Source organism: Carcharhinus amblyrhynchos, chromosome 25, assembly GCF_965287045.1.
Source record: "Carcharhinus amblyrhynchos chromosome 25, sCarAmb.v2.hapA, whole genome shotgun sequence".
In the NCBI taxonomy this organism is placed as follows: Eukaryota; Metazoa; Chordata; class Chondrichthyes; order Carcharhiniformes; family Carcharhinidae; genus Carcharhinus; species Carcharhinus amblyrhynchos.
Genome location: NC_137348.1, coordinates 18,157,526 through 18,180,449, shown reverse-complemented (window position 1 = coordinate 18,180,449; position 22,924 = coordinate 18,157,526). Strand labels below are relative to the sequence as shown.

The 22,924-nt window shown below is 41.5% G+C and overlaps 1 protein-coding gene across 9 annotated transcripts in view; it reads left to right on the top strand.

Moving 5' to 3' along the window:
- Nucleotides 1-2,840: 2,840 nt before the first annotated feature.
- The window catches only part of mvb12ba (multivesicular body subunit 12Ba), a 159,499-nt gene continuing 139,415 nt past the window's right edge, over nt 2,841-22,924 (top strand). Inside the window, exons 1-2 of one of the 9 annotated variants that reach the window (XM_080212253.1) lie at nt 3,018-3,192; nt 8,327-8,390. In XM_080212253.1, the coding sequence (XP_080068379.1) occupies nt 8,334-8,390 (57 nt within the window). In that variant the 5' untranslated portion in view covers nt 3,018-3,192; nt 8,327-8,333. Of the gene's footprint in view, nt 2,884-3,017; nt 3,193-3,486; nt 3,545-7,935; nt 8,032-8,326; nt 8,391-9,009; nt 9,101-17,238; nt 17,317-21,739; nt 21,877-22,924 lie in introns of those variants that run through there. The other 8 variants (XM_080212245.1, XM_080212251.1, XM_080212249.1 and 5 more) reach the window with 8 other exon arrangements.

The following is a 22,924-nucleotide window of genomic DNA, read 5'->3' as shown; positions in this document are numbered from 1 at the left end:
TGGCTGATCTGATTGCCGCCTAACCCTCGAATATGAATTCTGCCCAGGACACACCGGGGATGGGGGGGGTGGGGTTGGGGCGGGGGGGAAGGGGTGGTGGGTGGTGCGGCAAAATTTCCAAGTTCTTCCTTGGAACGGATGTCATGGTTCCATCCACCCGAAGGGGCAGATGGGGAGGCATGGGAGGGAGGGTTGGGGTGGTGGGCGGGTGGTTTAACACCTAATCCGAAAGCTGGCGCCCTCCCCCCTAAACCCAGTGCATCAGCATTGTCTCCCTCCCCCACCCACGCCACCCTTGAACGGGATCAGCATTGGAAATCTGTGTTGATACAAGTCTCCCTGGACTTGGGTTAGGGTAGGCAATGGCCTAGTGGTATTATTTCTAGATTATTAATCCAGAAATTCAGCTAGTGTTCTGAGAGCTGGAGTTTCAATCCCTTCATGACAGATGGCAAAATTTGAAATCAATAATAAATATATGTGGAATTAAGAATCTACTGATGACCTTGAAACCATTGTCAAAGAAAATCCATCTGGTTCACTATTGCCGTTTAGGGAAGAAAAATCTGCCATCCTTACTTGGTCTAGCCTGCATGTGTCTCCAGAGGCACAGCAGTGTAGCTGACTCTCCACTGTTAAAAATAAGTTTATTTATTAGTGTCACAAGTAGCCTTACAAGGAGCTGCATGGTGGTACAGTGGTTAGCATTGCTGCCTCACAGCACCAGGGACCCAGGTTCAATTCAAGCCTCAGATCAATGTCTGTGTGGAGTTTGCACGTTCTCCCTGTGTCGGTATGGATTTCCTCTGGGTGCTTCGGTTTCCTTCCATAGTTCAAAGATGTGCGGGTTAGGTTGATTGCCTATGCTAAATTGACCCTAGTGTCAGGGGGAGTGGCAAGGTAAATATGGTAAAAAGTCTGACAACACCAGGTTTTAGTCCAACCTATTTATTTGATAATATACTCACAAGCTTTCGGGGTTAGCCCCTTCGTCAGGTGAATGGAGAGTTCTGGCCTCAGACAGAGCATATAAAGCACAGACAGTTTAGAGATTACTGATTAGAATGCGAATCCTTACACCTAACCTGCTGTTCAAGACCTGAAGTGGCTGATAATGTGAGTGGAAGGAGCACTGATCACAGTTTAAAGAGATGTGTATTGTCTCCAGACAGTACAGTAAGTGAGGTTTTGCAAACCCAGGCAAGTCACGGGGGTTACAGATAGTGCGACATGAACCCAAGATCCCTGTTGAGACCGTCCTCATGTGTGCGGAACTTGGCTATCAGTCTCTGTTCAGCGACTCTGCGCTGTCGTGTGTCGTGAAGGCCGCCTTGGAGAATGCTTACCCAAAGGTCAGAGGCTGAATGCCCGTGACCACTGAAGTGTTCACCAACAGGAAGGGAACAGTCTTGCCTGGTGACTGTCGAGCGATGTTCATTCATCCGTTGTCGTAGCGTCTGCATGGTCTCCCCAATGTACCATGCTTCGGGACATCCTTTCTTGCAACGTATCAGGTAGACAATGTTGGCCGAGTTGCAAGAGTATTTACCATGTACCTGGTGGATGGTATTCTCACGTGTGATGATGGTATCCATGTCAATGATCCGGCATGTCTTGCAGAGGTTGCTGTGGCAGGGTTGTGTGGTATTGTGGTCACTGTTCTCCTGAAGGCTGGGTAGTTTGCTGCGAACAATGGTCTGTTTGAGGTTGTGTGGTTGTCTGAAAGCAAGAAGTGGGGGTGTGGGGATAGCCCTGGCGAGATGTTCGTCTTCATCAATGATATGTTGAAGACTCCGGAGAAGATGTCGTTGCTTCTCCGCTCCGGGGAAGTACTGGACGACGAAGGGTACTCTGTCCACTGTGTCCCATGTTTGCCTTCTGAGGAGATCGGTGCGGTTTTTCGCTGCGGCGCATTGGAACTGCCGATCTATGAGTCGAGCACCATATCCTGTTCTTATGAGGGCATCTTTCAGGGTCTGGAGGTGTCTGTCACGATCCTCCTCATCTGAGCAAATTTGGTTGGACTAAAACCTGGTGTTGTCAGACTTTTTACTGTGTTTACGCCAGTCCAACGCCGGCATACCCACATCAAGGTAAATACGTACAGCTATGGTAATAGGCCCTGGGTGGGATTGTGATTGGTGAGGACTCGATGAGCCAAATGGCCTCCTTCTGCACTGTCCGGATTCTATGATTATGATTAACACTGCAATGAAGTGAAAATCCCCTAGTTGCTACACCTCCGGCACTCAGGCACACTGAGGGAGAATGTAGCATGGCCAATGTACCCATCCAGCATTCATTTGGACTGTGGGAAGCAGACAGGGGAGAACACGCAGACTCCACACAGACAATGGCCCAAGCCAGAAATTGAACCCAGGTTCCTGGCACTGTGAGGCAGCAGTGCTAACCACTGTGCCGTCCTCCAAGGACAACTAGGCATGGGCAATAAATAATGCAAACCAATCAGCAATGCCCACGTCCCAAGAATGAATAAAAAAACTCATACAGACATGGGGTGGGGGGGGTGGTGGTGGTGGTAAACGCACATACTCTGCACAGATGATGACCCAAGCCAGGAATCGAATCCAGGTCCCTGGCGCTGTGAGGCAGCAGTGTTAACCACCCTGACGCCCTGCAAGAGCAAGTTACTTAGGATGGGCGATAAATAATGCAGGCCAGCCAGCCATGGATAAACAATATATAAAAAAAACAATTGGGACTGGAGAGGTGAGAGTTCTAATTCCAAATGATGGAATCTCAACAGGAAGAGGTGGGTTTAAGTTGTGTGTGTGTGTATATGTGTGTGGGTGGTGGTGGTGGGGTAAGTAGGTCAATCAGTCCAGTCAAGTCAAGTCAGCCTGAGGCTTCTGAGTCCTGTGGGTGAGTGAGTGATTGATTGACAGCTGCCCTGGGGAGGGTGAGGTGAGGGTTAAGGGGGACAGAGGAGGCAGCAGGCTGGGGTGGAGGGGTGGAGGGGTGGGGGGGGATTTGGCTCCTTTAATTCGGATGTTGGAAGTCAGGCTGCTGCTGGTTTTACTGAGGAGAGAGAGAGAGAGGGATATAAGCCTGGATCCCTCCCTGTATATACACATACACACACATACAGAGCACCCTCCTCTCCTCTCCCTGTACATCCCTTAGCCAGCGCTAGGCTTTGCCGCGAGTGTTGGTTTGGTTTTTTTTAATTTGGTAAGGATTTTTCCTCGTTTGGTTTATTTATTTATTTAATTTTGTTTTATTTTTGCTGCTGTGGTGCTTTTGTTTCTTCCCCTTCTCTCTCTCTCTCTCTCCCTCCTTCTTTCCGCCGGCTGTCTTTCCACTCCACCCTTTCCCACCCGCTTCAGCGCTGCTTGCCGGTCAGGCACTTCACGCAAGCCCGAGGCTTTTGAGGCCTGTGGAAGGGAAGGCGGGGGGGGGGGGGGGGGAGGAGGAAAGCTGACTGGTGTCTTTGTGTTTTATTAATTATTTACTGGGGAGGGGGTGGGTGGCCATGAAAAGCTGCTTTTGTGTCAGACGGAGAGACGAGGTGCCGCAATTAACAGTTAAGTTTATTTACTTAATTTTTTTAAAAAAACCCCAAAGTTTCACTGGGGGGGGGGTGGCATTTCTCTGTCAAAGTTGAAGCATTTTCAAGAGCTTTATGACATTTAAATATCTATATTTGCAATGTGGTTGTTCTTGAATTAATGCAGGGTAGAGAGGCCTTCAGGCTTTTAATGTTTAATCAATTTATTGTCTGAATTTCACCCCTCCTCCTTGTCCAGTCCTACAGTTAATGTTTTTTTTCCTCCATTGTGTTTGTTTTGTTTGTTTTTATTGACACTAAGAAGCACTTTAATGTAGTGCCCCAATATTTGCTACCATGTATCTTTACTGCTGCATCCTATTTATTGAACCTGGCCAGCCCCTAGCTGATTTGCAGCTTTATTGCAGTTAAATGTAGGACTACATTGGATTTATTTTGCTGTTTCTGAAGGCCCAGCTTTATTGGAACAATTTTTGAATTGATATTCCGCACTTGCACGGTGGTTATGGTTTTGTTTTATTAGTTTGCTGAAGTCTAGGAATTATGTTAAATCCTGCATAGTGCACAAAGATTCACCCCCCGCCCCCCCCCCATAAAAGCTTATTATTATGAAATGTTAGAATTGCTTTTTGGATAAAGTTTCTTATGGCACACTTAATATTTCAGTTACCTACATTTGACTAATACAGGAGCTATGTACTTCATTGAGTTCCATGCAAAATTGCAAATTTCTGTTTTGGTGTGCAGGTTAGACATGCTAAATTTTCCCCAGTGTCAGGGTGATTAGCAGGATAAATTTGTGGGGTTATGAGGACAGGGCCAGGTTTGGATTGTTGTTGGTGCAGGCTCGCTGGACTGAATGATCTCTGCACTGTAGGGTTTCTATGATCCTATAATAAGGCTAACTTGCTGCTCCTGATCAGCTTCTATGCTATGCTACTAACTTGGTTGTGAAGGTGTCTTGCATGAATGTGATTTAACTGTGTATACTTTTGAGTAGTGCCGGTAGTGGGAGATATATGATTTAAATTTCACTATTATGAGAAATGTTTTGTTTTTTTTAACTACTTTGCTATCCCAGCTTTTAGTTCTTCAGTTTCTTAAGTCTGGCAGTATTTCAGTCTGTGAAGTATCATGTTATTCCTGACAAAATTCTTTCAGATTAAGATTATATTTCATAAAGTATTTAGGTCAATATCCATTTTTGTATAATGTGATTGAGTGCTATAAAATGTAATGATGTCCCAAAGTAATTTCCCTTCACTCTTTTCCGTTTTACGTATTTGTGGAAACTTTTGCTATCTTTGGTAGGAGCAACAGATGTGTCGAGTATAGGGCTAATGGGAGGACTTTGAATAGTGTGGATGAACAGAGGGATCTAGGTGTATGTGTACATAGATCCCTGAAAGTTGGGAATCAAGTAGATAAGGTTGTTAAGAAGGCATACGGTGTCTTGGCGTTTATTGGTAGGGGGATTGAATTTAGGAGTTGCAGCGTCATGTTGCAACTGTACACTACTCTGGTGCGGCCGCACTTGGAGTACTGTGTGCAGTTCTGGTCCCCACATTACAAGAAGGATGTGGAGGCTTTGGAGAGGGTGCAGAGGAGGTTTACTAGGATGTTGCCTGGTATGGTGGGGAGGTCCTATGAGGAGAGACTGAGGGATTTAGGGTTGTTTTCGTTGGAAAGAAGGCAGCTAAGAGGGGATCTTATTGAAACATATAAGATGATTAGAGGTTTAGGTAGGGTGGATAGTGATAGCCTTTTTCCTCAGATGGAGAAAGCTAGCACGAGGGGGCATGGCTTTAAATTAAGGGGGGGTAGCTACAGGATGGATGTCAGGGGTAGGTTCTTTACCCAGCGGGTGGTGAGGGATTGGAATGCCCTGCCTGCTGCAGTTGTAAATGCGCCTAGTTTGGGGGCGTTTAAGAGATCTATGGATAGGTTTATGGACGAAAAGGGATTGGTATAGGCTAGTGGGTCATTGTTTTTGTAACTGGTTGGCGCAACATCGTGGGCCGAAGGGCCTGTTCTGCGCTGTTATGTTCTATGTTCCTCTTGAAGACACTTGACTCTTGTTGGAGCACATTCTATTGTTCGTTCACAATTCTTATTTTTCTTAAGTGAGTGTAGATTGTAAATATTGTGGGGCAATTTAATTGTAAAGGGCCTAGTCTGATCCTTTTGATGTTGTACATGAATTTGTTAGCATAGGTCATTGGTATTTGACAGATTTTTCAGATCACGAGCCTGAGAAGCAAGGGACAAGTATAATGTCCCACCTGTCATCATTTAACCTGTCATCTAACATCATCTAAATAAAGTAATTCTCCATGCCTTTATAAATTGCCAATAAAAATGGAAAATACTAGAAATATTCAACGGATTATGGCAGCATCTGTAGAGAGAAACAGATTTAAATTATCAGGCTTGTGAGAACTGAGGAAAGTTAGAAAAGTAATAGGCTTTGTGCCAGGGATGGATTCAACAAGAGGATGGTTTGTGATGGGAAAGATTAAAGGATGCAAAAGTTAGTCTTCCAAGGTCAGTGGTGCTAAATGCTGAGAACACAAATTTCTTCAAATATGAAATGTCTGGATATACGTGTTGTCACTTACTGTTCTATGTGTATTGTACTTGTTACACAGATTGAAGAAGTTAGGGCTTTTTTTCATGAAGAAGAGAAAGTTGAGGAGATTAGATAGAAATCTTCAAAATCATGGGTCTGGACAGAGTTGATAAGGAAAAACTGTTCCTGTTGGAAGAATTTAGAACAAGAGGGGACAAGATTTAAGGTAATTGGCAAAAGAAGCAGTGGAGACATGAGGGAAAAGTGTGTTTGTGCAGTGAGTGATTATGTACTGTCAGACAGTTTGGTGTTGGGTTAGGCTTAATCGAGGCAATGGAGAGAGAATTGGGTTGACACAAGAAAAGCAAGAATGTACACAGCTGTGCAGAGAAGGTTGGGTATGGTACTCGGTAAGCCTTGACTCCGCTGATCTATCTCAGCCTTTGGATATATCCAATGACCCTGCCTGCACAGCTCTCGGGGGTACAGGATCTCAAAGAATCACAACCTTTCTTGCTTCATCTTAAATAGGTGATCACTTGTTCTGAAACTGTTCCTACTTCTAGATTGTCACATGAGGGAAACATTGTCTAGTATCTACCCTGCAAAGGCCCCTCAGAATCTTATAGGTTTCAATAAGATCACTTCTCATTCCTCTAAACTTCAATCAGTGTAGGTTCAATCTTCTCTCATAACATTACCCCTTTATCCCAACCAAAGGAGCTTCCTCCGCTGTAACAACGGTAGTTGGCTGTAGTCTATGAAGGATTAAAGGCATCTCCTTCCATTAGAGATAGTTAGTTGGTTAGGTAGCTTGAGGATCACCACTCCACAATAATCACGGGACAAGGTGAGGAGGCAGGTCTCGATGATCTACCACAGGAATGAAGCTGTGCTGTTGGTGTCGTTCTGCGTCACACTATAGCATTCTAACTGACCAATGTAACTGTATCCCTCAAATAAGGATGATAAAAGTGCACGTAGTACTAATGCCCTGTATAATTGTAACAAGACTCACCTACTTTTTATATGCCATCCCTTTTGCAACAAAGGCAACATTCCATTTGTCATGCTAATTGCTTATTGTTGGTCAGCATGCTAACTTTTCGTTTCACGTTTGAGGACACCCAGGTCCCTCTTTACCGCAGAATTCTGCAGCCCCTCTCCGTTTAAATAATATTTTCCTTGTCTATTTTTCTCACCAAAATGAGCAACCACACATTTTTGCACATTGCACTCTACCTGACAAAACTTTGCAAGCTCACTTAATTGTTCAGACTCTTTGTGTCCTCACAACTTGCTTTCTCACCTATCTTTGATCATCGTCAGAATTGGCTGCAGCATACTTCATCCCTTCAGCCAAGTTCATTAGTATAGATTATAAATAGTTGAAGACCCAGCATTAATCCCTATGGCATTCCACTAGTTATAGTTTTGCCAACCTGAGGAAGACCCATTTATTCTCTGTTTTCTCTTAGTTTGGCAATCTTCTATCCATGTTAATATATTACCCCACACCATGAGCTCTTCTACAGTAACCTTTTATGTGACAACCTATTTAATGCCTTTTGGAAATCTGAATACACTTCATCTATTGATTCTCCTTTATCCTGCTTGTTACATCTTTGAAGAGCTCTAAATTTGTTAAACACTAATTCTTTACAACCATGCTCGATTGTATTATGATATTCTAAATGTGCTGCTACTAATGTTTAATAATGGATTCCAACATTTTCTCAGTTGGTTTCTTGCTTTCTATTTCCCTTCTTCAAGTGGGGATGTTATAACTGTGGATTTTTGAATCCACTGGGATCTGCCTAGAACCTAGGAGGCTTTCAAAGATTGCGACCAATGCATCCACTTCTGCAACCTCTTTTCACAACCTAGGATGCAGGTCATCTGGTCCAGTGGACTTGTCCCATAAGTTTGTCTGGTAATTTTTCTTTAATTGTTCTAAGGTCATCACTCCCTTTGCCCCTGATTTCCAACTATTATTGGAATTTTTTTTGTTGTTCTCTACTGTAAAGGCAGATACAGAAGATCTGTTCAAACTCTCTGCTGTTTTTGTTTCCCATTATTTAGCTCTCTGGGCTTAATTTCTAAGGCAATATATTTCCTTTAACTACTCTCTTCCTTTTTTTAAAACTTGTAGAAGCTTTTGCTGTCTGTTTTTGTATTCCTTGCTAGCTAGCTTACTGTCATCTGTTTTCAACCTCTATTTCTTTTAGTCAACTTATGCTGATTTCTAAAACTTACTCGATCTTCTGGCCTATCGCTAATCACCTCAACACGGTATGCCTTTTCTTTCAATTTAACCTTTGGGCCTTCACTTTCTTAGTTAGCATGAATAGTTGTTCATGTTTGCAGTGAATGCTAGTTGATATTGGAGGCACCAGTAAGCAAATAACATGGGAAAGATAAGTTAATTTGGAAAGGAATGAAAGCTTGTTTCACCAGCACTTCCCTAGAATTCAGTGATGAATATACATGTGTTCTAATACTAAGGCACGCAAACTGTGAATATTCTTGGGCTTATCATTAATTTTTACTTCATTTCCTAATCTGAGCTGGGGTCATAATAGTTCCTTTTAATATTTTTGAAGATGGAAAATTATATCGGACCCTTGCTTTTTAAAACAAAATATTCTAAGGATGTGGGTGATCCTACATTTATTCCCTATCCCTATTTGACTTGAAAAGGTGCTAGAATGATTGTTTTTACAATTGAGTGATTTGCTGGGTCAAAGTGCATGGGGAGTAATTTGAACCTTGTTTTTTTTTACAAAATGCTTTCTTGGTCAATTTGTTTCCACGCTATCCTGCGATCATTGAACTAATTTCCACAATTTACCATGGTGAGATTTCTACTGCTAGTATTTTGGTTTTGAGTCCAGTAGCAGAACTGGTGTACCCTGAAACCCACTCAAGAGTTTGTATTCATATCATTCTTGCGGCTGATCCTTGATGGTTGCTTTTCGGAGTTTGGGACTGGTCAGAATAAGGTGAGCAGTGCCTTCTGTTACTTGTCCAAATTGCTTCCCAAGATGTATCAGAGCACTGTGTCTCCTGTATCATATAATGCCTTCATCGTAGCAGATGTCAAGAGAGAAAATGTGGAGAGTTTTGAAAGATGGTAAATATTGTTGTGGATTCAATATTGCTTTTTTAGGTCGCAAAACCCTTGCCAAATAATGAAAATAACATTTTCTTGCACAGATGTTTGACATTTGATAATCTCCATTTATAGGTGTTTTTTTTTATTTGTGTGCAGGTCAGGCAAGGTAACTTCGTATAAAAATGAAACCATGTTACCTTCATCTCAGCCTTATGATTGATTCATTTCAGGATTTTTTTGGAAACTTTTATTTCTGTACGTACAGCAATGAAAGTTAGATGGCCATTAACATTTAGTGCATCTATTGCATTTGCTACATTTCCAATCTGACAGCGGTTTTCTTAGAACGCTTAATTTGCTAGTGGTCGTCATTAGTCATAGGTAGAGAATTATGTTATTCTACTTTTCCCCTATCTCTGATACCAAGACTGTATTGAGTAGTCACGTTTCCCCTTTACATTCAGGCCGTCTTCATTATTCAATAAAGTTTTTTTGCCCCAGAAATTTAATATGTTTATCATCAGATACACTGATCTCAGAATGAAAACATGTTTATTCATACTTTTGTATTGTAGGACCTCTGTATTGTGATGATTGTAGGATGCTCACCCATTTTTGTAAGGTAGTTTTTTTTTTGACACCAGTGGCAACATTGTGTGTCGCACATGCAAAACAATTCAAGAGTTACTCATGATTTGTTTCTGTGGTTTTCTGTTTCTGTCTGTGAAATGTCATTTGGATCTGTTCTGGTCAGCTGTATGAAATCTCGCGTTACTATGTGATTATTCATTAAAATATGTCCTCCCCATATCCCATCTTTCAGATTTTCTAAGTTACATTTATGTGCAACACTTGACAAGATGATTAAGGTTGAGTCCTTGCATATCGATAAATGTTTCAGAGGCTTTAGTTTTGTACCTGAAATGATTTCACACATTGCAACATAAGAACACAAAATTCAATGGTTATGTATGGCAGTTTAATGTTTTTTAAAAAAATCACTTGTCTGTAAAGGAAGATGAAATCTAGACGTGAGGCAGTCCTGGGTGGTTGTAAGTAACCACAAGCTGCAGTCACTGGATGATACATAATCCATGCATTCAGGCAATGGATTCAACAGAGATATTTAGGGAGGATGATTGTCATGCACATGTAACAGTTTGGAGAGGATGTGGTGTTCTCAGTCCATTGAACTATATTAATTTGTTGCCAGAGGCCAAGGGGCAAATTCCACCTTTTTTGACAGTTTCAGTAGAATGAGCAGTAGTTTTAACATTAATGTTGCCAGCAGTTTTACGATGTTTGGGTTCCACTGGATGAGCATTTTTAAAAAAAACTAAGTTGTGCACCAAGATAATGAAGCAAACTTATAAATAAATAAACTTGTTAAATGTCTGGAGCAATGGTATTACTTTGTATGTACTGTACAGAAACATTAAATTTTGACTATTTTAAACAAAATAATGAATTCTGCCCACGCTTCCATTTTCCTGTACTTTTTTTTTCTGTATTTTAATTTTTATTGAGAGCACAGTGGTTAGCACTGCTGTCTCACAGTGCCAGGGACTTGTGTTTGATTCCTGGCTTGGGTCACTGTTTGTGTGGAGCTTGCATAGTCTGTGTGGGTTTCCTCCGGGGCTCTGGTTTCCTTCCACAGTCCAAAAGTACTCCTGGTTAAATACGTTGGTGTTGGAGTGTGATGACTTGGGGAATTTTATAGATACTGTAATGAAGTTTTCATGTAAGCCTACTTGTGATGCTAATAAATGAACTTTAATCTTTATCCTATTTTAATTTTGCTTATATATAATGTTTGCATCTCTCTTCTATTGGTTCCCCTTGGCTTTCTCAATCTTTGGTGTAAATTCGTCTGTGGTTAAAATAGAGCTCCAAATGGTTCTCTCCTGTCAAGGAACTGAACAACTTTGTTAGGGCTGCTTCTAATTCTGCAGCTGCTGAATTTGCCTCTTCTGTTATGTTCAGGGTGTTATTCAGAAGCTCAGATTGGTTCAGGTGCCTGGAGTAATAGCTTAAAGCTGAGAAGCTATTTTTTCCCCCAGTAATAGTTCAAGAGCTTAAACTTAACCACAGTTGGTTGGGTGAGTGCCTGCTTAAACTTCCTGGCATCTCAGAGCCTGCTCTTATAAAGTTAATTGGTATATCTGTTGTTTAATTAGCGTGGCTGTTAGGCATATCTAGTGCATCGGTTTCAATGTACTGTTGCAATGTCTGTCACGGAGAAACCAGTATGCTTAAATGTGCGTTCCTGGTACATTAATGTCTCAAATTTAAAATTTTCACCCTTATGTTCAGATCTCTTCATAGTGTCATCCTATCTCAACCTCCTTCAGCCCCCTGAGAACTCTGCTCGGTTTTGGCCTCTTCACTCCCTTAGCTTCTCAGTGTCTTGCCTTTGAAGAATGTGCTATCAACAGGCTTGGACCGCAGCTCTGGAATTATTTTTCCACCACCTTTTTTTAAAAAAAGGTTTATTTGTTAATATAAGCCCACTTATATTAAAATTGCAATGACGTTACTGTAAAAATCCCCTAGTCGCCACACTTCAGCACCTGTTCAGATACATTGAGGGAGAATTTAACATGGCCAATGCACCTAACCTCCATGTCTTTTAGACTGTGGGAGAAAACTGGAGCACCCGGATGAGACCCATGCGGACACTGGGAGAATGTGCAAACTCCCCACATTCAGTGACCCAGGCTGGGAATTGAACTTAGGTTCTGGTACAGTGGTTAGCATTGCTGCCTCGGTGCCAGAAACCCATGTCTTGGACCAAGCAATTAGTTACCCTTTCTAATACCTCCTTTGGCTTGCTATTAATTTATGTCTGACTGTACTTTTCCTAATCTGAAAATGAGTTTTAGCGGGCTTTTTGAATATGATATAGTTACAGCCAAGTGGAAAACATTGCCTCGCACAATATCTAGGCCTAATGCATTTCCAGCACTGGTTTCTGCATAGGAAGTGGGAATTGAAATGACTTTTTTGTTTTTCTTTTCCTTCTATTGCCCAGAAGGACCAAAGCCATTTTTGGCATCCCCCCTCCCCCGTCCCCACTGAGATTAGCTAACTTAACACATCCTGTGGATCAAAACAATGATCCAGTTGCTTGTACCCCTTCCTTTAACTCCAGAGGATTGAGTCATATCCTGATCTTGATCTAGATCCACATGTGTGCTTCCTAACATCACTAGACAGCGAGGAGGACCCGTGGCTTCTACGCCCACTATGTTATAAAATATTTATCTAATTTTAAATTCTTCAGTTAAAGTATCAATGCAAGTGCTTACAGAGGATCATTTGTCATTTTCAAGTTGAGAAATAATGTTTAAATTGATTTGCTAGCTTTATTGTACCCTGTGTTTCTCTACAGTTCCATTGTGAATTGTGAGAAAGTTTTATGTGAATTTGGTGACCTTGTTGGGTTTTAGCAGTTAATGTTCAAAGTTTATTTATTAGTCTCACAAGTAAGCTTACATTAACAGTGCAATGAAGTTACTGTGAAAATCCCCAAGTCAACACTCTCCGGCACAAGTTCAGCTACTGAGGGAGGATTTAGCATGGCCAGTACACCTATCGGCATGTCTTTCAAACTATGGGAGGAAACCGGAGCACCTGGAGGAATCCCGTGCAGACACGGGGAGAACGTGCAAGCTCCGCACAGACAGTAACTCAAGCTAGGAATCAAACCTGGGTCCCTGGCACTGTAAGGCAGCAGTGCTAACCACTGCCGCATAGTTTAGCCTTAATCTGGAATTCGATTTTATTTTCAGAAAACTTCAAAGCTATTGTGTTCCCAGTCTTTTGTGGCAAGTGGTTGGAAATGGCTGAATTAGCTTATTTTTGCTGGTCTTTCTGTGGAGCTGGTAAATTTAATAAATATTGTGCCTCCTTCACTATGGTTTCCTATGCTTTGCAGCTGTTTCAGTGGCTCGGGAATCTACTGTTGATTAAAATTGCTATCGATGTTCAGCAGTGATATTGGCCAGATAGTTACCTGGGTTGGATCTTTAGCTCTAGTTAATTGTGTACCGTACTATACTGAAGATGGAAACCATTAATTTAAGGGGGAAATGGTGGTACGGAATTGACTCAGTTATAGAGAGCAAAGGAGGGTGTCAGGTGGCTGAATTTCAGACTGGGGGATGGTTTGCAGAGCTGTTTCCAAGGGATTGCTTTTGAGTCCATTACTCTTTTCAATTTTCATAAATAACTTTAGACTTGGCTGTATGGCAAACTTTATAAAGCTTTTCCCATGAAACGTTGCATCACAAGATGGTAAAATGGGCAGAAGCGTGGCAGGTGGAGCTCAATGTGGAGAAATGTGAAGTGATGTACTTTTGGGAGGAACTGTATGGAAAGACTGGTGCCTATAAAGGGTATGGATTTATAAAGTATAAGTGGACAGTGTTATGATCCGGTGCGGAGAGGTGGAACGACTCCGTCTTTTCCCACAACTTTTTTGGCTGCGACATGTTTTTTTTAAAGGATATAGTTACCAATTCAGTATTTAACTATTTGTGTACTATGACTATAAAATACAGGTCTCCTTGAGTTTTAAAAAAAAGTAGGTTTTTTTTTAGCTCTTAACCCAGCTGATGTAAAATAATAACATAATGCTTAATGTTTCACAGGTTTGCTTGAAGTTCAGACATACAAAAATAGATTAGAGTGGGAGGATGGATTATGGAGTTTACAGTCCAGTAGAATTGAAGGGTTATATGATTCTTGAAGATTGGTGACCTGGCTGGCTCTTTAGGTTGAACCTACAGAACCTGCAGCTTTCAGTGTCCAAGGTGGTTTAAAGATGTGCAGTGATGATTTATCCTTTCTTCTGAAGACAGCAGTGTTGGATTGAGTTATTTTAAAAAAAATCTCTGCCCACAGCATCTGTAAAGTCAAAGTCTAGAGACCGCGCTCTCTTCCAACTGTCCAGTGACTCCACTTTGGACATGGTCAGTATAGTCCAGTTGTAATTTTATTAAATCATGGCTGAGAATTGCTCTCTCAGCTAGGGCCCCGTTGTTCAAGTGATTATAACAAATGGTTTGTTTCCACCCAATTGAGGACCCAAGCAATTATCCGGCGCTTTGCTAATGGGCTAGGAGATGGCCGTTCATACTTCTCTAGGCCGTTGTTCCTGGTGTGGCTTAGCCTTGATTTCGGTGGTTTTGGAATGTAGAAGTTACAGTGATGCAAATATATCGCCATCTTTGCCTGTGCTCACAAACCACTCGAATTGGCTGAGAAAATCAATTGGGGGCTTCCAGCTAATAAATTCAAACTTATTGATAAAATTTTTGATAAAATTGATTTTAGAACAACAGAAAAACCTGGATGTCTATATGCATCCATCCTTTAAGGTGGCAGAGCAAATTAAAACAGTTGAAAAGCACATAGGTTACTTGGGTTCATGTTTTGTGCCCAGAGATCACTAAATGACTCTTGAAATGCTGAAAGTCATTGAATAATGCACATTGCCAGTAAAATGGCACTGGAAACACAAACATGTTTTTAGCTGAGTATGATACAGTTAAAGTTTGTCTTTAGGATCACGTATAGTGAAATTACTTCTAAGGAGAGAATGCTTTCTCTTTACTTCTAACACGGAATCTGCAATGTAGATCCAAAGCTTCTGCTTTAGGCAAAAGAAAACAGTCTTTTGAGATACCCTACAAATGCTATTGGGCCACCCCAGTGGCTTATCATCAAAAGAATGTGACTTGTGTTTGATGGTAATCACAGTGGTGCATTATCTGCCTTGAACTTCGCTTTGTGCATGTTATAATGTTTTCATCATGCCTCAAGACGGGCCTTGGTGCAGTTTGCCATTTGCTGTCAGGTTTCTTTTCTCCATATTTTAACGTTTCTCACCCACCCTAACTGGCATCCACAAGGCCTTGGGGAACCGCGCACAGCCCCAACACTCCAGCTTGCCTCTTTATACCATGTTTAGTTTCTGTCGTTATCCAGGAAGCTGTTGGTTGGTCTTGCACTTTCTTTTTGAGTGTTTATAACTTAAGTTTCTGAGCCACTTTTTTTTCTCTCTAGTCAGGCTTATGTGCAGTTAAAAAAAAAGGAGAGAAAAGTTAATTACTCAAAAGAAAGCTTGTTAGAATGCTTTCAAGATCAAAACAAAGATGGTGTGAGATGATAGTTAAAAAGTGAGAAGAGAATTAAGTGAAAATGAATAAAATTGGATAGGAATTAAAAGTCATAAGGAAGGAGAAATTTGTTCCATATGTGTCCTGCACAATTTAATGTGTAAAATAAATGATTTTTTGCCGAGTCTTTTCTGCCTTAATAAACAAGTGCAAAGTTACTGGTAAAGCCTAGCAGTTTGAGTAAATTGCCAGGATATGTAAAGTTGGATGAAAGCTGCTTGTACAGCCATAAATGACAAACTTAACTCTTCGTTTTAAGTGCTCGGTGAATATTATGAAGATTTAGAAAATACACCATAGTTGGTTTTTTTCCTTCAGTTCTGAAATCTATCACATTCTGCTCATTACTGTTCAATATGCAGACAGTAATATTACTGAATAGGTTGGTTTGAGTTTTAAATTTAAACTACACTGTAAGAAGATTCTGATGCACTATGCCACATCAAGCTGTTTTTGAATTGTTTACAATCTTTAAGCTTTAATGCTGGAAAGCTCGGGCTCATATTTGAGCTTTGAGAAACAAGTGTAATTTCCTAGGCTTGTATCTTTCGTACTGTAATGTCACACAGATATTTTATGCTGAAGACTCTGTCTGAGGGATATGGTCGAAAAACAGCAGGGCAGTGTCCTGATTTTTGAATGTTCCTTTTGTACAGTGGGCTTTATCTTCCGCCATTGGCAAGTTCACACAGTAGGCCTAATGTTAAACTGCCAGGATTCACTGGTTTATGAAATAATTGGAGAATTATGTAGCATTAAAATTAAGTATCAGGAAGACTGAAACTACTGTTTCCAGTTGCCGCTCCAAACACCATTCCCTCACTGCTGATTCCATTCCTCTCCCTGGCAACAGTCTGAGATTAAGTCAGTCTGTTCACAACTTCAGTGCCACATTTGACCCTGTGCTGAGCTTCCACCCACATATCTTGTGCCTATTTCAAGGACTGCCTATTTCCACCTCTGTGACATAAAACCAACTTAGCCCCTGTCTCAGCCCATCTGCTTCCAAAGCTCTCCGTTCTAGAGGTCATTACCTGTAGACTTGGCTATTCTAAAGTACTCGTGGTTGGTCTCCCAAGTTCTACTCCCTGTAAACTTGAGGTCATCCAAAACTTTGCTGCCTGTGTTTTAACACAGTAAGAAGTCTCGCAACACCGCGTTAAAGTCCAACAGGTATATTTGGTAGCAAAAGCCACTAGCTTTTGGAGTGCTGCCCCTTTTGTCAGGTGAGTGGGAGTTCTTTTCACAAACAGGGCATATAAAGTAACAAACTCAATTTACAACATAATGTTTGGAATGCAAGTCTTTACAGGTAATCGGGTCTTAAAAATACAGATAATGTGAATCTCCACTCACATTGTCTGTATCTTTAAGACTCAATTACCTGTAAAGACTTGCATTCTAAACATTATTTTGTAAATTGAGTTTGTTACTTTATATGCCCTGTTTGTGAAAAGAACTCCCACTCACCTGACAAAGGGGCAGCGCTCAAAGCTAGTGGCTTTTGCCACCAAATAAACCTGTTGTACTTTAACCCAGTGTTGCGAGACTACTTACTGTGTTTACCCCAGTCCAATGCTGGCATCTCCACGTGTGTTTTTAACATGCACCAACTCCCATTCACCCATCACCTTTTGTGCTTGTTGATCTACTTTAGTTCCCAGTGAAGCGACGTGTTGATTTTTAAAAAAATTTTCATCTTTTGTTTTCAAATCCCGCCATGACCTCAGCCCCTCCCTATCTATAACCTCCTCCAGCCCCCTTTGAGAAATCCGCACTCCTCCCAATTTGTCACATGTATCAATATACATTTAGAAATTATTGTTTCTTGTGTGCTACACAGACAAAGCATACTGTACATAGGGAAGGAATGGAGATACAGTCATAACTATGGTGTGGAGAAAGATCAACTTAATGTGAGGTAGGTCCATTCAAAAGTTTGGCAGCAGGAAAGAAGCTGTCCTTATATCGGTTGGTACTTGTCCTTAGACCTTTTGTATCTTTTTCCTGAAGAACGTGGAAAAGAGTATCATAGGATTATAGAAACCCTATAGTGCAGAAAGAGGCCATCAAGTCTGCACTGAGCACAATCCCACTCTGGCACTACCCCCATTTCCCTACACATTTACCCACTAATCCCTCTAACCTACGCATCTCAGGACACTAAGGGGCAATTTTAGCATGGCTAATTAACCTAACCCGCGCATCTTGGACTATGGGAAGAAACCGGAGGAAACCCACACAGGTATGAGGGGAATGTGCAAACTCCACATAGACAATGACCCAAGCTGGGAATTGAACCCCAGGTCCCTAACCACTAACCACTGTGCTGCCGTGCTGCCATCCGGAGGTACATCTGGGATGCATGAGATCCTTAATTATGCTGGCTGTTTTTGCGAGGCAGTGGGGAATGTAGATGGAGTTAATGGGTGGGTGGCTGGTTTGAGTGATGGATTGGGCTTTGTTTACTGCTCTTTGTAGTTTCTTGAAGCCTTGGACAGAGCAGGAGCTACACCAAGCTGTGATACAACCAGAAAGAATGCTTTCTATGGTGCAAATGTAAAATTTGGTGAGGGTCATAGCTGACGTGCCAAATTTCCTTAGTCGTCTCAGAAAGTAGAGGCATTGGTGGGCTTCCTTAATTATAGTGTCAGCATGGGGGGACCAGGACAGGTTATTAATGATATGGATATCTAACATGTTGAAGCTCTCAAACATTTCTAGTTCTTTCCCATTGATGTAGATGAGGCATGTCCTCCACTACTTGTGCATTCCTGGTGGAGTGAAAGGCCCTAAGCTCTGGAATAACCTCTCTACACCTCCCAGTCTCTCTTTCTTTCTTTAACCTTTTTTTGAGTGAGCTTAGGCCATCTGACTTACTATTTCCTTGGATGACTCGGTGCCATATTTTGTTTTACAATGCTCCTGTGAAGCACCGTGGGACGTTTTATCATGCTAATAGTGCTACATAAGTACAAGCTATTTCATTCTATCTTCCTCTTTTGGCAGTCTCTCAGGGTTGAGAATGACTTGCTACCACTCTGCGGTGGCCAAATAGTCCAGCCCTGGAGGCTCAGACTCTGCCACAGGTTTGGCAGATGGTATTTGATGAGATGGGGGAATGGGTCACTCTGGATTCTGCATGCTCTTTCCACTGTTTATGCATGGCCTCCATGTGCTCCATCTGGTGACGATCGAGTTGATTGGCACCTTCGCAGATGCTTTTTCTCCAGTTTGTGCATTCTAAGGCAGCGATTCCCATGTGTTGATGTTACGTTTATTTAGCAAGGTTTTCAGAATGTCCATGTAGCATTTCCTCTGTCCTCCTAGTGATCACCTTGCCATTGCAGAGCTCAGATGGAGTAGAGCTCTTATGTCAGGCAAGTAGACAGTGTGACTTGCTCATCACAGCTGCCGAATGTGACCAGTGCCTGAGGAGGGGACACTCACATTGGTTTGCCTATCTTGTCAGTGGATTTGCAAGATTTTGCGGAGGCAACGTTGGTGGTATCTCCAGTGATTTGAAATGTCTGCTGTACATTGTCCATGTTTCTGATGCATACTGGAGGGCGGGGACCATGACTGCACTGTGGACCATGAGCTTGGCGTTACATTTGAGGTTTTGTGCTTTGAACACTCTGTTTCTCAGGTTCTGAAGAATACATTGACGCATTAGGGTCGAATGCTGAATTTCAGTGCTGATGTCTGCTCACTCCGATAGGAAGCTCCCAAGGTGTGGGAAATAATTCCCATTTTCCGAGGGCTTACCATGGATCTTGATGGGGGGGCAGTTTTGTGTGTCAGCAGTGGGCTGCGAGAGAACCTTTGTTTTCTGGATGTTTAGTCTGAGGTTCGTCCTATCGTGCTTCGGTGAATACTTCAATGATAGTTTTTAGCTCCGCCTTTGAGCGTTTGAGGCATTTTCTGTGTATTGCAGATTGGTGACAGAAGTTGGGGTGGTGCTGGAGGTTGAACAGTTTCCCCCTTGTCCGGTAGGTTAGCTCCACTCCAGTGAGGAGCTTCAGAGTGATGGGGCGAAGTATTGCTGTGAGGAAGATGGAAAAGAGCCTTGGTGCAATGACACCGCCCTGTTTGACATCTGTTTTCACACGCCATGTTATTATGCTAATGGAATTCCATGAACATAAGTTGTTTAATTCTATACCACACATCTGAAGAGCCAGTTTTACTGCAGATATATTTTTGCATAATTAATTCTAGAAGAGGAGTAATAGTTGTTTGGAAAACAAGGGTAGATTTAAGGGATTTATTTGTATTGGTAACCATTAGAAATAAGGTACAGTTTTAAATGTGTTTAGTTGAATGTTACTGTGCCTGGAACGGTAAAACCTATAGTTAGATTTTTTTGTTGGGCAAAAGTGTTTGTATGTGTGGGGGTTGGTTAAGTTCCTGCTGTGTTTCTGTTGTGCTTGGAGGAGGCTATGGTGTAAGAAATAAATAAAAGGCTTAAGCTTGTGGGTGTTGCTCAGCAACTGGAGGCTCTTTAAAGGGAAAGAAGCTTTTAAAGTTTTAGTTTTAGCTGGATAAATTGAAGTTGGAGACAGAACACCGGAGAGTGAACTTCTCTCAACTCTGCCAGGAGAATCTGGAAAGAACATTGGAATTGGAAAGATGCAAGATTCCTAAGGAACAAGTTACAGTCCAGATAACCAGGGAATTTGGACAGAAAGACTGTCTAAGATGACTGGAGTTAAGAGAACAGAGACTAAGGTATTGTTCAGAAGAATTCATTAAAGAGTAAAGAGACATTTACAGTAACCAGATTTAAAGTGGGACAGCAGATTTAGGATAAATCAAATATTTGATGCCATTTTAATAGAGTCTGGGAATCGAGGTAAAGCAATTATGAACAGTTTGTACATCAGGCAAGACAGAAATCCGAAAGGGGTTGGTGTAAATAAATGGTGGATTCCCTGTTAAAAATCTAGTGGAAAGACTCTTTAGAATTAGAATCCTTACAGTGCAGAAGGAGGCCATTTGGCCTATCAAGCCTGCACGGACAAGAATCCCTCCCATGTACTATCCCCATAACCCCAAGTATTACCTTGCTTATGCCCGTGATGCTAAGGGACAATTTAGCATGGCGAATAAAGCTAACCTGCATATCTTTGGACTGTGGGAGGAAACTGGAGCACCTGGAAGAAACCTACAAAGACACAGGGAGAATGTATAAACTGTACAGACGGTCACCCTAGGCCCTAGGAATTGAACCTGGGTCCCTGGCAATGTGAGGCAGCAGTGCTAACCACTGAGTCTTTAAAAGTCATTTGGAATACGTGGATTGGATGTATTGTGTCATAATTGGATGTATTGTGTCATAATCCACATTTTTCATGGAATCTCTACAGAACAGAAGGAGGCCATTTAGCCCATAAAGCCTGCACCATCAACAATCTCGCCCACGTCCTATCCCCGTAACCCCATATATTCACCTTGCTAATCCCCCTGACACGAATGAACAATTTAGCATGGCCAATTCACCTAACTCGCACATCTTTGGAGTGTGGGAGGAAACCCATGCAGACATGGGAAGAATGTGCAAACTCCACATACATAGTGACCCAAGCTGGGAATCGAAACCGGGTCCCTGGCACTGTGAGACAGCGGTGTTATGTACTATGCCACCATGCCACTCTTTCCACTGTGCTGTTCATGTTTAAACACTGTTCATGTTTAATTTTTTTCCTGTTAAAACTAATTAGTGGTCCTGTGACTCTGTTCCTCCATGTTTTATATAAAAAAAAGCCTTTGAGCCAGGGTTTCCATTCTGGGATTTTCCTGTCCAGTTATAACATCAATTGAGATTGTTACATAGCATCCAATAGGCATAGGCAGCTATCTGCTGCAGTTGAATGCATTCTGAGAATGTGGCAGTGAAGTTACTATCTCATTATTGCTGTTTAATTAGGGCAGAATAATTTTAGACTTGAATGTGGTTTATGAAGTTTCATTATTATGACTTAAAATTGTGTGGGAGGTTTCAGGGAACTATTTCACAAAGGTGACCCTCTAAGAATGACTTGGAGCAATTCTTGTCTCAACATGTTCTTATAAGCATTAAAGGATTATTTTGAGGTATTGAAAACTGTCTTGTAATGGTATCAGTCATTAAAGATCTAACTATAATTTTGACTAAGCCACATATTACCTCCAAATGGAGAATTAAGGTTGAAATGACATGGTTTCTAACATTTGAAACATTTAATCCACGATCAAAATGCTACTTTCGTTGAAGTGCTTTTATTTTGGAATTTGTCCAAAGGTAATTAGATCATTACAGGTCACTTCCTGTTGATTTTTTTTTACTTGGTGTTATGATTTAACTTAGCTACACAGTGAAGTCAGAGAGTTTCTAGAACCGCGTTGCTCTGTCCATTGAATTGCCTATCTGGATAAACTCAACCAAACTTGCCAGCATACTTCGAATCAATAGTGAACAGAACTGGATTGATTTTGGAAGGTAGGAAAGGGGGCTGTTAAAGTAACAAATTTTGCTGAAATTGGGAAATTTGTGAAATGGATGTTAGTGATAAATTCCAGGGGTTATATGTAAGCACTAGTATTTCTGCTTTCTGCTTCACTCTTCATAGGATCTGAGAGTTCTCCTGCTGCATCCCACCCCTCCCCTGCAACCCTGCTTCTGTTTCTGGAACATCCATTTCTTAATACTAAACATCAGCAGTTGCTTAAATTGCCGTGGAGTGTGGAGAAATTTATAATGATGTTACGAATTTGGGCCTGTTGTAGATACTTGCAAGATCCAATGGCGTCTGTTGCCATTAAGCAGACTGAATATTTGTGGGAGGAGTTGCCTTGTGCTGCTTTGTCTGTACGTGTACAATAGTATAACTCAAGGATGTAGCAATAGTATCTCCCCAGTCTTTTTTGAAGGCAGACCAAGTTAGCTTAACATCAGATGAGGTTAATTTGATTGGGATTGTAAACTGCTCTACTTCACAATAAGGGGAAACACCAAAATTGCATTGTTTGATCAGTAATTTGGTTCAATTTGTAATTACTGTAATGATATAAAATAATCATCATGTGATACCATGTCAGTTTGATAGGTTATCATACTGAATTTAAATAGAATAATCTTGCACCCTCTCTTGGAGTCTAGTTGTAGAACCACACTCTCCACTGTGTTCTTTCTTTTTCTGAGCGCCTTTCTGGTGTCTTGCGTTGTAATCCTTAAAAGACTCTTAGCTGTTTGGAAAAACTCCATCCTTGTCAAAGCCTGACAGAGATCAAAGGCCTTTCCAAAAACAACAATGAGAACTGTCTTTCCAAGTACTTGGCAAACTAGCAAATCACGTATCTTGATTCGTGAACAAGTAACTTCAATTATATTACGTATGAGCCATCTTTCTACCAGGGTTCCCTTTTTGTTTTGAGAAGTGGAGGAATACACTTTGCTTTCAAAGAAAAGTCTCTTTTAAAGTTGCTTATTCCTGCAGCTTTGTTGGAAAAAGGGAGGGGTAGGGAAACCCATTAATGTGGCTTAGTTT